Below are 14,909 nucleotides of genomic sequence, written 5' to 3'. Positions count from 1 at the left end.
GCAATTTTGAAGCGTGACATGTTGGGTGTCAATTTACTCGGCGTAACATTATCTTTCACAATATATATTTAAAAAATGGGATAACTTTACTGTTGTCTTATTTTTTAATTCAAAATGTGTATTTTTTCCAAAAAAAAAGTGCGCTTGTAAGACCGCTGCGCAAATACGGTGTGACAGAAAGTATTGCAACGACCGCCATTTTATTCTCTAGGGTGTTAGAAAAAAATATATATAATGTTTGGGGGTTCTAAGTAATTTTCTAGCAAAAAAACAGTTTTTAACTTGTAAACAACAAATCTCAGTAAGAGGCTCGGTCCTTAAAGAGGGAGTCCACCTAAACTGCCAAAAAAAAAAAAATATTAAAAGCCAGCAGCTACAAATACTGCAGCTGCTGACTTTTAATAAATGGCCACTTACCTGTCCCAGGGTCCAGCGATGTCGGCAGCCAATGCTCGGTTCTCGGCAGCTGCCGCCGCCATCCTAGGTGAGGGAATCAGGAAGTGAAGCGTTGCGGCTTCACTTCCCGGTTCCCTACTGCGCATGCGCGAGTCGCGCTGCGCATTGTAACTGGTCCCCGCTATCTCCTGGGACCTGTGTGTTTCCCAGGAGACAGCGCGGAGGGACAGGAAGAGGCATAGACTCCCATGGGAGTCTATGCCGGAAGTGAGTGCAAATACCTGTCTTAGACAGGTATCTGCACCCCCCTCCCCCCTGAAAGGTGCCAAATGTGACACCGGAGGGGGGGAGGGTTCCAAAAAGCAGAAGTTCCATTTTTGTGTGGAACTCCACTTTAAGTAGTTAAGGGAAAAAGTTTGGTGCCATTCCACGAGCGGGCGTAATTTTGAAGCGTGACATGTTGAGTATCAATTTACTCGGCGTAACATAAGATAATGTATATAAAAAAAATATAAAATAATTTTTATATTCTATTATATTATTTATATATATATATATATATATATATATATATATATATATATATATATATATAATATATTTTATATTTATATATTAAAATATTTTTTATATTTATATATTTTATATTTATATTTTTATATTATATTTTATATATATATTTATATATATATATATATTCACAATATAAAAAAAATTGGCCTTACTGTTTTATTTTTTAAGTCAAAAAAATGTATTTTTTCCAAAAGAAGTAAGACCGCTGCGCAAATTCAGGGTGACATAAAGTATTGCAACGCCCGCCATTTTATTCTCTAGGGTGTCTGAAAAAATATATATATAATGTTTGGGGGTTCTAAGTAATTTTCTATCAAAAAAAAAAAAAAAAAGAAAAGATTTTTAACTTGTAAACAGCAAGTGTGCACGTCTTCAAATATTAGTGGAAGAAAGTGGCTAAAAACCGCATTGTGTGTAATGGCTGGATGCCATGGATAAACGCATGCACCGCGCTCAGAAAGCCAGGATTCCCTGATTTAACCACAACGGCCAGCCATGAAAGGCAGAAAAATTAAAAAAATGACCTCGGTGGGCGAGTGGGTCGTATAAATATTGACTGACACATAAAAACAACTGCTACATTCGCCCTTGGCCGCTCAATGACCTTCGATCGGGAGGGGGTTAAATAATTCACGGTCGTCCGGTATGGCGCTCCTTTCAGACTCGCTGTCTCTGCCCCCCCCCCCCCCCCATCATATAAAAATAATAGCCCTGCATTAAAACCCATTACCACCAGTCCCAGTCCATGTGTATGGTAGAATTACATTAAGGGATCGGTGTCAGATGGCGATTCCTAGAGAACGACGTCCGCGACATCGCAGATAAAAGCCGACACGTGTTCCCTGACTCCTCCAGATCACATTACGGGAACATCTGCCAATTGCATCTGAGAACAGCTGAAGGCGCGGCATGGGGGGGGGAGGGGGGGGGACATGTAAAAAGCAGAACTCCGGGCTTAGTATTTCTGTCCATCCAGTCCTGAGATTTACACAGCTCCGCCACACAGCACAGCCCTGTCTGGCAGGCAGTGGAGGAGAGCTCACTTTGCCCTTTTGAAGTTTTGTAACACTTACAGGTCTGGTCCCTCCCCCCCCAGGCTGTGATTGGACAGTAGATATGTGCATTCATTGGTTATGATTGCAATTCGCAAATCCGAAAAAAGGAAAAAAAATTCGAAAGAATAGTTTTCGTTTTCGTTTCATACGTTTTGTTCTTTTTTTTTTTTAGTTTTTCGGGTCATTCGTAATGATCGCAATTCGTAAATTTGAAAATTCGTACATTCATAAATTTTAAAATGAGAAAATCTGAAAATAACAAAGAAAATCCAATAATTTGAAAAAATAGTTTTTCGTTTCATTCGTTTTTTTTTTTCATTTTTCGGGTCATTTGTTATGATTGCAATTCAAAAATAAGAAAGAAAATCCGAAAATTCCAAAGAATAGTTTTCGTTTCATACTTTTTTTTTTTTTAGTTTTTCGGGTCATTCGTTATGATCGCAATTCAAAAATTCTAAAATTCGTACATTCGTAAATTTAAAAATTAGAAAATGAGAAAATCTGAAAATAAGAAAGAAAATCCAATAATCTGAAAGAATAGTTTCCGTTTCATTTGTTTTTTTTCATTTTTTGGGTCATTCGTTAGATCGCAATTCGCAAATTCGAAAATCTGAAAATAAGAAAGAAAATCCGAAAATTTGAAAGAATTGTTTTAGTTTCATTTGCTTTTTTCCTTTTTTTTTTTTTTTTTTCCGGGTCATTCGTTATGATCGCAATCCGCAAATTCGAAAACCCGAAAATTCGTACATTTGTAAATTTAAAAATTCGAAAATCTGAAAATAAGAAAGAAAATCCGAAAATTTGAAAGAATTGTTTTCGTTTCATTTGCTTTTTTCCTTTTTTTTTTTTTTTCGTTTTTCGGGTCATTCGTTATGATCGCAATTCGCAAATTCGAAAACCCGAAAATTCGTACATTTGTAAATTTAAAAATGAGAAAATAAAAGAAAATAAAGAAAAAATAAGAAAGAAAATCCAATAATTTGAAAGAATAGTTTTCATTTAATTTGTTTTTGTTTTTTTTGTTTTTTGGGTCATTCGTTAGGATTGCAATTCGGAAATCCAAAAATTCGAAAGAACAGTTTTTGTTTTCGTTTCATACATTTTTTTTTCGTGTCATTCGTTATAATCGCAATTAGTAAATTCGAAAATCCGTAAATTCGAAAATCGTAAATTTAAAAATGAGAAAATGAGAAAATCTGAAAATAAGAAAGAAAATCCAATAATTCGAAAAGAATAGTTTTCGTTTCAGTTTTTTTTTTTTTCTTTTCGTTTTTCGAGGTCATCCGTTATGATCAAAAATTCGTAAATTTGTGAATTCGAAAATCCAAATTTAGAAAGCATACCTAACTAACTAACTAATAATAACTAAATAATAAATTATAGGTATTGGATTTTCCTTTCAAATTTGGCTGTTAGTGAAAGTAACGAATACGAATTTATCCGAAACAAAGAATGCCGCATCCAAACATTTGGAACAGAACGAATGAATAATTAATATTAATAATAAAAAGTTTTTATTATTATAAGGCCCCTTTCACACTGGGGCAGTAGGGGGCGTCGGCGGTAAAACAGCGCTATTTTTAGCGCTGTTTTACCGTGGTATTCGGGCGCTAGCGGTGCGGTTTTAACCCCCCGCTGGCGGCCGAAAAAGGGTTAAAACCACTCGTATAGCACGGCTATAGCTGCGGTATTGCCGCTATAGCCGCGCTGTCCCATTGATTTCAATGGGCAGGAGCGGTTTAGGAGCGGTAAATACACCGCTCCTTCACCGCTCCAAAGATGTGGCTGACAGAAGATTTTTTTCTTCTCCTGCCAGCGCACCGCTTCAGTGTGAAAGCCCGAACACTGAACAAACAGCGGAGGCTGTTTAGGGGCGGTTTGCAGGCGGTATTTTTAGCGCAATAACGCCTGCAAACCGTCCCAGTGTGAAAGGGGCCTTATTGTTATTTATTATTGTTCATTCGTTACTTCCATTCGTTTAGAAGCGGCTTTCGTTATTTTGGATAACTTATCTGAAATAACAAATGCCGTATCTAAACAAATGGAACGTAATAATTAATAACAATAATAATAAAAGCTTTTTCTTAATTATTATTTATTAGTTCCGTTCCAATCGTTTAAATTTGGCATTTATTATTTCGGATAATTCATAACTTCGGATAAATTCGTTACGTTCACTAACAGCCAAATTTGAAAGAAAATTCCAATACCTATAATTTAATAGTTAGTAATAGTTAAGTTATTATTTCAGATTTTTGAATTTTCAGATTTACCGAATTTACTAATTGTAAATTCTTGTAATGCTTCTCTTTCTACCAGTCTAAGCTCTGCTGGGCTGAGCCAAGGGGGGGTACGAGGGGCAGATGCCCTAATGCTTTGGGGGAGTGCACGGTGAGCACTATATTGCATGCATGCAGGGCTGGAAAAGGGGGGGCACAAGGGGCAGATGCCCTAATGCTTTGGGGGGGCATGGTGAGCACTATATTGCATGCATGCAGGGCTGGTAAAGGGGGGCACAAGGGGCAGATGCCCTAATGCTTTGGGGGGGCACGGTGAGCACTATATTGCATGCATGCAGGGCTGGTACAAGGGGGGGGGCACGAGGGACAGATGCCCTAATGCTTTGGGGGACTGGATGGTGAGCACTATATTTCATGCATGCAGGGCTGGGACAAGGGGGGCATGAGGGGCAGATGCCCTAATGCTTTGGGGGGGCACGGTGAGCACTATATTGCATGCATGCAGGGCTGGGACAAGGGGGGGCACGAGGGGCAGATGCCTTAATGCTTTGGGGGGGCACACGGTGAGCACTAAATTGCATGCATGCAGGGCTGGGAAAGGGGGGGCACAAGGGGCAGATGCCCTAATGCTGGGGGTGGCATGGTGAGCACTATATTGCATGCATGCAGGGTTTGGAAAGGGGGGCCTGAGGGGCAGATGCCCTAATGCTTGGGGGGGGCATGGTGAGCACTATATTGCATGCATGCAGGGCTTGGAAAGGGGGGCATGAGGGGCAGATGCCCTAATGCTTTGGGGGGGCACACGGTGAGCACTATATTGCATGCATGCAGGGCTGGGACAAGGGGGGGACGAGGGGAAGATGCCCTAATGCTTTGGGTGGGGGGGGCGCACGGTGAGCACTAAATTGCATGCATGCAGTGCTGGGACAAGGGGTGGGCAAGTGGGGTAAGGGGTTGCCCTGGGTGCAGAGAAGCAAAGGAGCAAAAAAATGGACGCAGGGCGGTACACCTATTCGATAGCATGTATTTATGGGTGGGAGGGGGGTGCAGGTAGTACAAGTTCCTTAATTTGTTCTTATATTAGCTTCCTGTAATGAGTCAATCTGAGAGAGGGCGTGGCTAGTGGTATCAGCTCCCCCTAGAGGACAGAGAACACATAGCGCAATGCGAGAGCTCTACAGCCTTTGTGGGCGATATCTGTCTGGATCTCTGGCTGCATGCTTGTCCTAGGGCTGTAACTCAATCGATAGTGAAGCATGGATGAGAATGACAATGACACGTAACCTGTGCGTGACGACGTAACGCAACGCAATGGGCGGACCTTATTGCCCAGCTGCCGCATAAATGGGTCCCGTGGGGGCTGTGCTGTTGTGCTCAGTGTCACCAACTACACTGGGGAGCTGGTGGACTGAGCTCCCAATCATGTGACTGCAGTGACAGCCAATCACAGTGGTCACTTGATCAGGAGCTCCACCCCCCAAGGGGTAAGATCCCCTTAAATAGCCACCGGGAGGAGCCAGCGAGGGGTGAACAATGGCAGGCCATGTATGTCAATATTGACAGGTTCCTTTTATTTAAGGCCCACAGCACAAGAACTCAAATCCACCAATCAGAATCATCGTTCATTGTCCTGACTGCTGTTACCTGGTGAATGATTGAATCCTATTGGTTGATGCTTTTTTTTGCTCTGTTATTCAAGTGATTGTAAATTCCAACAACGAACTTCTCTTATTTGCTCCCTTTTGGTCTTTTTGAAAGCACTTTTTTTTTTATATCTGTTCGATAAATATAAAATATACCTATTGATCCTGCCAGAACTATGGTGAGCTGATATAGTGAACTTCCTGTGCTGCATAGGGGGGGTGTTCTGTAGTCCTACCCTAGGGTGACAACGCTCCCTCATTGTACTGTATCTATGGACTGGTATTACCCTAGGAAGGGACTACAGAACACCTACCCTTATGTTATGGAGAGGGAGGTGTTCTGTAGTCCTATCCTAGGGTGACAATGCCCATAGATACAGTCCAATGAGTGAGCGTTGTCACCCTAGGATAGGACTACAGAACACCTACTTCTATGTTATGGAGAAGAGGAGAGGGAGGTGTTCTGTAGTCCTATCCTAGGGTGGCAATGCTAAATAGATACAGTACAATGACTGAGCGTTGTCACCCTAGGATAGGACTACAGAACACCTCCCTCTCCTCTTCTCCATAACATAGGGGTAGGTGTTCTGTAGGTCCCTTCCTAGGGTGATAATGGTCCATAGATACAGTACAATGAGGGAGCGTTGTCACCCTAGGGTAGGACTACAGAACACCCCCCCTATGCAGCACAGGAAGTTCACTATATCAGCTCACCATACTTCTGGCAGGATCAATAGGTATATTTTATATTTATCGAACAGATCTAAAAAATAAAAAATGCTTTCAAAAAGACCAAAAGGGAGCAAATCCTCTTCTCCATAACACAAGGGTAGGTGTTCTGTAGTCCTGTCTTAGGGTGACAACGCTCACTCATTGCACTGTATCTATGGAGCGTTGTCACCCTAGGATAGGACTACAGAACACCTCCCTCTCCACTTCTCCATAACATAGGGGTAGGTGTTCTGTACTCCTTTCCTAGAGTGACAACACTCCATAGATACAGTACAATAAGTGAGCGTTGTCACCCTAGGAAAGGACTACAGAACACCCACCCCTATGTTATGGAGAAGGGGAGAGGGAGGTCTTCTGTAGTCCTTTCTTAGGGTGACAACGCTTACTCATTGTACTGTGTCTATGGAGTGTTGTCACCCTAGAGGACTACAGAAGACCTGTTATGGAGAAGAGGAGAGGGAGATCTTCTGTAGTCCTATCCTAGGGTGATAATGCTCCATAGATATAGTACAATGAGTGAGCGTTGTCACCCTAGGGTAGGACTACAGATCACCTACCCCTATGTTATGTAGAAGAGGAGAAGGAGGTGTTCTGTAGTCCTTCCCTAGGGTGACAATGCTTACTCATTGTACTGTATCTATGGAGTGTTGTCCCCCTAGAATAGGACTATAGAACACCTCCCTCTCCTCTTCTACATAACACAAGGGTAGGTGTTCTGTAGTCCTGTCTTAGGGTGACAACGCTCACTCATTGCACTGTATCTATGGAGCGTTGTCACCCTAGGGTAGGACTACAGAAGACCTGTTATGGAGAAGAGGAGAGGAAGATCTTCTGTAGTCCTATCCTAGGGTGACAACGCTCCATAGACACAGTACAATGAGTGAGCGTTGTCACCCAAGGGTAGGACTACAGGTCACCTACCCCTATGTTACGGAGAAGGAGGTGTTCTGTAGTCCTATCTTAGGGTGATAATGCTCCATAGACACCATACAATAAGTGAGCATTGTCACCCTAGGGTAGAACTCCCATGGAGAAAAGGAGAGGAAGATCTTCTGTAGTCATATCCGAGAGTGACAACGCTCCATAGATACAGTACAATGAGGGAACGTTGTCACCATATGACAGAAACTGTCCTAATGACCGGATCGTCAGGTATAAATAAAGTGAAAAAAAAAGAATGCAGGCACCCTATCTACGCCTAGGTTCACATGTGTGCGGCTCGTGTTCCGGGGTCAGGCCGCCCAATTCATTTCAACGCAGAAACACAGATATAAAAATGTCCCAGACCCTTTTCTATTAAACCACACTGCATGGCATTGCATGGCGCTGCGGCACCCTACGGTTTCATATGGGTGAAAATGACGGCGTTTTCCCATATACAGGGGAGTCTAAAGAGCCAATGACACCTCGTACGTCATCTAAAGAGCCGTGCGTTTCGCCTTCAGGTCAAGAACGTCGGCGATTCTGCAACTGTCCACTGATTGGTACAAGTGTGAGCCAAGGACAAGGACAAAGTCGCAACAATGTTCCATTTTTGTTCCTGGGATTTCGATACATTGTAATGATCCTCAATTCATGCAACCTTCAGAACGACTCAAGAATTCATCTTTAAAGGGCCGGTTCACACCAGAACGCCGTGTGGGAAGACACGTCTCTGGCACGCACGGATATCGATCTGCTGCGGGTGTCAATGAATTCCCAATGACACCCCCAAACGCCGATTGCAAACGCGACGCATTGGATCGTATGGTATCGCAGTGTTGTGCGATCCGGTTGCAATGCGTTCTTTTTATTTAGTACATGCAGTACTTTTGGTGCGATCCAGTGCGATTTCAGCCCCATTCAAATGAATGGGGCTGAATATCTCACCATACTGAACCGCACAGCAAACTCAAACCGCGCCGCTGTGCGATTCCGGTATGAACCAGCCCTAAAACCGCTGATGGCAGTTATATATTATTTTACCATATAATGTGTCTTGAAGCCTGTATAGATGTAGTAAAGAATTTGGGAAATGCCAGGCTTATGCAATGCTGGGAAGAATCCAGCAACAGGAGAACATTCTGCTTGACTATACATTAAACTGTAACAGATAAGCTGCTTAAAGTGAACCCGTCATGGCCATCAGCTTGGAGGAAACCTCCGCTAATACAATCAACTTGGCTACAATTACTGCAAATGCCAGTTGCCTGGCAATCATCATCATCCTCTGGATCAATGAGGAACGTTAGAACGCAAAAAAAGTGCACAGGATGTACACAAGGACCTCCACTCAAAAGTAAGGACCCTTACCCTGATCCCCCGGGGCGCAAGGCTCCTGACAGGGTTCTGAAGTACTCACTGGTCCACCTAGCAGAAACCAGGCGGACCCTGTTCTCTGGGAGGCCTGCCAAAACAGACCAACCCCAAGTACTAGGTTTGGGCTCCCCCCCAAGGGAGACCCCCATGAGAGAGGGCGAACCAAGCCAGAAGACCATGTCCATCCCCTTCCAAGACTTTCAGGGCAGGCCCAAGGACCTACACCCTACTAATCGTGCAAAAAAAAAAAAAAGGCCTGGCCCTAGAGGCTAGGTGCGAAAAAAGTGTGATGGTGCAGTGACCTTGGTGCCAATAAAAACTCAAAGCGTACCCCATACACGGTGAGAATTATGGCACCCCCTGGACTGCCACTCCAGAGGCACACGCACCACGGGCTTTTCTATCAGCCCAGGCCCTCGTCCAGACCAGTGCAGACCTATCCCTACCAGGAAGGCTTCAGAACTTGGAGAGCTTAAGGAGAGCCTTACCTACAACTGGGGACAAGCCTTGTGCACAAGGCCAGAATCAACCCAGGAGGAAAAAGGCCCCCACCGTTCCCACCTAATCACATCATTACTAATTGACCCCCCCCCCCAAACTGGCAAAGGGGGTCACTGTTCTTTCCCTAACAACTGATAAGAACAGATACACTTGATCTTAGCCAAAAGGCAGAGAAGCTATGTTGATTCTTTTTTCACATGCTTCATACGATCCAGGAACCACCCAAAAAAGTTGGAGCATGGACACACCCCTACCCGGCATCCCTCACTGCTTAATGCCTGAAGAACTTATTGAAAGTTCCAAGCATTGCCCATGTGAAAATATAAGAAGGGGCGTGTCTGCTCTGACTTACTCAAAGCCAGAAACTTGGGGGGCTCCACTATATTGTTGAAGGTTGGCTGCCGCAATTCTCCTTAATGAAGCCATTATAAGTTCAGGATTAATAATTTCAGCCAAAACTTTTTTTTTTTTTTGGATAGGGTAGGGGAAGGTCTATTTATTGTGGTTCGTTACCCCCCCCCATTGTGGAGGTATCCCTTCACTTCCTGTCTCCAGGGACACAACAGAAAATCAGTTGATTTCCCCTAACATGAGAAGGAATCCCATTTTTGATGGTTGTCACCAGAACAAGGACAACTGTCAAATTTTGGATTTCCCATTACCTTCTTTGCCAATGACAATAGCCACCAAGACAAATAGGTTGAATCTCATGAGAGGGGACATAGACAGCAATAAAAATCGAACAGGCACTCTAACACCTTCCCTACTCCTTACGAAACTAGAACAAAAAGGTCTAAGTGGAGATATACTTTAAACACCATTTGCATAAGACATGGCCCCATAATATGGGAACGCATAATACTTTGTTATAATTATTCAATTAACTTTATAATCCCTTAAGTTCTGAACACATTCAACACTTGAATTGGAAAAGTTCCTAAAGTGTATCTAAAGCCAAAACTGGTTTTAGATGTAGCAATTGGGCAATTTACTCAAATTGTCTGGGTGACCAATGGCACTTGCACAAAAAAAAATAGAGAGATCTGAAATTTTGAGTTGTCACCAGAACAGGAATTGAGGGGAAATGTTCTGGTGACAATTGTCTAAGAGGGGGATTTCCTTCACATTTAAGAGATTTCCTGTTACTTCCTGTTCTGTGTACAGGACAGGAAGTGAAATCTCTTCAATAGGGCACAGATGGCACAATAAAAAAAATGTGATTCAACCGTCACCTATTTTGCCCAAAATTGTAGATATACTTTAAATTATGGTTACTGCTAGTATGGTCCTATGGTTTGGTTACGCACCTGTAGTCTTCCTTCCTCTTCCTGATGGTCCAGCCACTGCTTGCCTATAGCTTCCTCCAGCATTTCCTTCCTTGATTTGAGGCTCAGCAGATCTCTTTCCAGGCTCTGCAGCTGTAGTTGGCTCTGTTTTTTCTCATCCTGCACCTTTCTCAAGTTCTCCTTGGCCTCGGATAGACTACTTTCCAGATCTGACACCTCGCTCTTATATTCCTCCACAGCCCCTTGCCAGATCTGGGAGAGTTTGATGGCGTAGTCTTCCACATTGACTGGTTGGAAAGCTACGGGAGCCACCTTGAAGCTGTCCAATCTTAGGGAGAAGGTTGAGATCTCTTCCTCCATGGCAGCCTTCTCTTCTTCGTGAACCCTGATGATCTCTTCCATCTCTTCCTCCAGCAAGACCAACCTTTCCTTCAACCATGTCTGGGCTCTCTTCTCTTCTTCTAGGAGTTTTTTACTTTCAGAAATTTCTTTCTTCACCTCCTCTTGAATTTGTTTCTCTTGAAGGCACAAGTCTTTGACATATTCGATCTCCTGATAAATAGTATCTCTTGCCATTTCCGCCTCCACCATCTTCTGGTGACCGTCGTCCAAAGCATCCCTCAACTTCATGATCTCCTGGTGGTACCTCCTGGCGGAAGGTGTCTTGTTCTCTTTGCGCAGGTGAAGGATTTCAGCTTTGAGCAACTCATTCTCTTCTTCTAGAGCTTTAACCCGGGAGAGGTAAGCTTCGAGGCGCTTGTTTAGGCTGCACATTTGGGAAGATTCATCGTCCGAGGGAAAGGATGTCTGGTAGGTCTCCATTCTCTTGGCCGGCTGCAGAAAAAGTCCAAGTGAAGCTTGTCTGAGGATTATTTGCTACTACTAGCCTGTGGGAGTTGGATGCTGGATGCTGATGAGTGAGAAAGTAGCTGAGGAGGAGCAGAGAGAGCCAAGCTATTCATAAGCTGCATCTGGCCGGGGAGGAGGGGGGAGCCTCCCTTTAAAAGACACTGGTTAACCCTTTACAGGATGTCCTTCCAGGAGGTCACGTGACTCCCACATGGACAGTGCCAGATTTATAAATTCTACAGCCCCACACTGCAGAAGCTCACTAACAATATCAACACCACCCAGAGCATAAATGACTCTGGGGTTCCTAAGAAGTCACTTCCTTCCAGGCAAAGTATGTATTTTAAATACACAAGTGACAGATCACAGGAAGGACCATGCGGTCCAATGTCATCAAAAAAAATGATTTCAATCCAACATTAAGCATTTTTTCAAGGATGACACAGGAAACTTCAGAGGAACTAGAAGTCATAGCATGCCCTACCAATCTTTGACTCCTCACCACCGGGGCAATCTGGAACTTCTGATTCTACCTTGACCACAGAGCCATTGACTCCTGTTGTAAAATCAAAAGTAAGGCTTCGGAAAAGTTCTCTGGTATTGTTGGATATGTCACTTTAGGAAATGGAAAAAATTAAGACAAACGAAGTATATCATAAGTGTCGACAAGCATGGGATAAAAATAGCTTGGGAACTTCATTGGACGTGTTGGTGGCTACAATGCCTTCAACACCCTTAAGTGGCCGATTGCTATGTACAGTATATTAAAAAAAAAATAATAATATGTAACAAAATAATGGAAAAGGGGACGTTTTTTTAAATTTTTTTTATTACAACATTTTTTTTTGATAATAATAAAAAAAAAAAAAAATTATTGTATCTAAAAAAGATACTGCATTTTTTACCCTGCACTAAAGAAGCCATGAAACACGCCCTCGAGGGTTTTAAACAATCTGTTCTGCTCAAATGACATAGTTATGGTCTAATATCGATATGTTGCACATATTGTAACTGTGATGTAAATCCATGGATGGTGTTGTAGAGATTTTTTTAATAAGAATTTCATCTCCTATATATACAATAAAATTGTGATTTTATATAGATCTATATATATATATATAGATATATATAGATCTATGTATATATCTATATATATCTATATATATAGATAGATAGATAGATATATTTTTTCAAGGATTGAGAGGTAAAATTTTACAAAATCAGTTTTGTCTGCAGCAAAATTCCCCCTCCGATGGGCATCGTTGCTTTCTTGCCAAAAATGTCAAAGCAAAAATATTCATCCTCATTAGAATGAGTAAAACTATTTGTCTTTTGTCTCTGGTGAAATGCATTAAAGGCAAAATTAGCATAATGAAAAAATAATATAAATAAAAATAATATACATTTATACACACAAAATATATACATAAAAAAAAAAAATTATATATATATATATATATATATATATATATATATATATATATATATATATATATAATATATTTAATTTTAATAAATATGAATATATATATATATATATATATATATATATATATATATATATATATATATATATATATATATATATATATATATATTATATTATTACACAGGATTTATATAGCGCCAACAGTTTATGTAGCGCTTTACAACTTGAGGGTGCTTTACAACATATATATATATATATATATATATATATATATATATATATATATATATATATATATATATATATATATTTTTTTTTTTTCAAATAAATAAGAATATATATAAAAAAAGAAAAAAGTGTATGTATGTATATATATATATATATATATTAAATAAATGTAAATATTTATTAAATTTATATATATTAACTTTTATTAAAAAATTGTACAAACAATTGTAAATATATAAAAATATATATATATATATAGATATACTGTATATATCTATATCTATATATATAGATATATATATCTATATATAGAGAGAGATAGATATAGATAGAGATATATATATATTTAGATAGATATATATAGATAAATATATCTATATATATCTATAAATATATATTTTTTTATGTCTTCTCTCCTGTCTTAGGACATGCAGATGACATCAGCGCAATTCTATGCATCATTAGACTGTGAGTGCATGGCACCATCCATCCTGCACACACAGGAAGTGGATTGAATGGCACTGGGGGTCATATAACTTGGAAGAGCGTAGGCGCAGTGTGCTGAGTTTGCAGAGAATAGCGCCGGGCAAGAGCTGCAATTTCTATTATTACTGGTGCAAGGGTTCCTAGATTTTAAATTAAAATAAAAAAGCTTTAATAATCATTTTTAATCATTTTTGATGAATGAATGAATTATTTCAATAAAAATGTAATAATTAGGCTATAACGACATTTTAAAATAAGTGTAAAAATACATTTTAAAATAAAATGCAATGCAATAAATAATTAATAATGTATTCACATATTAATGAATGATTTGTGATTAAGGCTTTAATTCAATTTTAGAATGAGCATAAAAATGTTTTTTTTTTTAATGAAATAAAACGGTTTAATTGTTAATTCAATAATTAATTGATAATGTATTTATTAGTGATTGATAAGGCAAATTTTAAAGTAAAACCTTAAAATAAAACACTTTAATAATTAGTTTAATAATGACATTTTAAAATAATAATAATTCATTTCATTATTTATTTCATTATATACATTATTATATTTTATTAATTGTTAGTTTATTTAATCATTAGGGTTTAACTGACCTGTTATAAAAATCCAAAAGATGATTGATATCTTTATTGGCATTGCTTAAAGCTGGTCCCACACATAGCAATTATCTAGCCGTTTCAGGTTTTGATGACAAAAATGACCAACTGGATGAAAGTGACCTCCCAACAACAGCTCTTACCGGCATCCTAAAATCCTAAAATGATCAAAGGTCTTGGAGGTTTATGTGCTTTTTTTCCATCATTAAAGTGCCGTTGAAGCCAAAAACTATTTTATTCAGTTTTGGATGGAGTGGAGAAGGTTTAGAACCCCGGTCAGGTTTTAATCGCTGTCCATGTCCCCGCTGGGTATATAGCAACCCCCAGTAGGGGACCTGGTGACCATCGTCTATGATGGAAAATCCGATGACATGGGATGGCATTGTGCAGGTGACAGATTCTCTTTAAGAAGATTTCGGGGATCTACCAAACCTTAAATTCCTGCACTCTGCTGAAGCTGATTGGGCACTCGATTAGCTTTGACTGGGCTTGATTAGCTTCTTCCCTGGTCAGAGCTGCCAAAGATTGAAACCTGTGAACCTGGAAGTGCTCAGAGTTGAAGCAAGTGAATGAGAT

General features: G+C 40.3%; 1 protein-coding gene and 1 pseudogene across 1 annotated transcript in view; both read right to left on the bottom strand.

Moving 5' to 3' along the window:
• Nucleotides 1-11,716, bottom strand: part of NES (nestin) — a 53,732-nt gene extending 42,016 nt beyond the window's left edge. The window contains exon 1 of the mRNA XM_073610125.1: nt 10,746-11,716. Within this exon, the coding sequence (XP_073466226.1) occupies nt 10,746-11,546 (801 nt within the window). The 5' untranslated portion in view covers nt 11,547-11,716. The remainder of the gene's footprint in view (nt 1-10,745) is intronic.
• LOC141120773 (U2 spliceosomal RNA) lies at nt 9,543-9,618 on the bottom strand (annotated as a pseudogene).
• Nucleotides 11,717-14,909: the final 3,193 nt, after the last annotated feature.

The sequence above is a fragment of the Aquarana catesbeiana genome, linkage group LG13 (genome assembly GCF_042186555.1).
Source record: "Aquarana catesbeiana isolate 2022-GZ linkage group LG13, ASM4218655v1, whole genome shotgun sequence".
Classification (NCBI taxonomy): Eukaryota; Metazoa; Chordata; class Amphibia; order Anura; family Ranidae; genus Aquarana; species Aquarana catesbeiana.
This window is presented reverse-complemented; position numbering and strand designations above follow the sequence as displayed.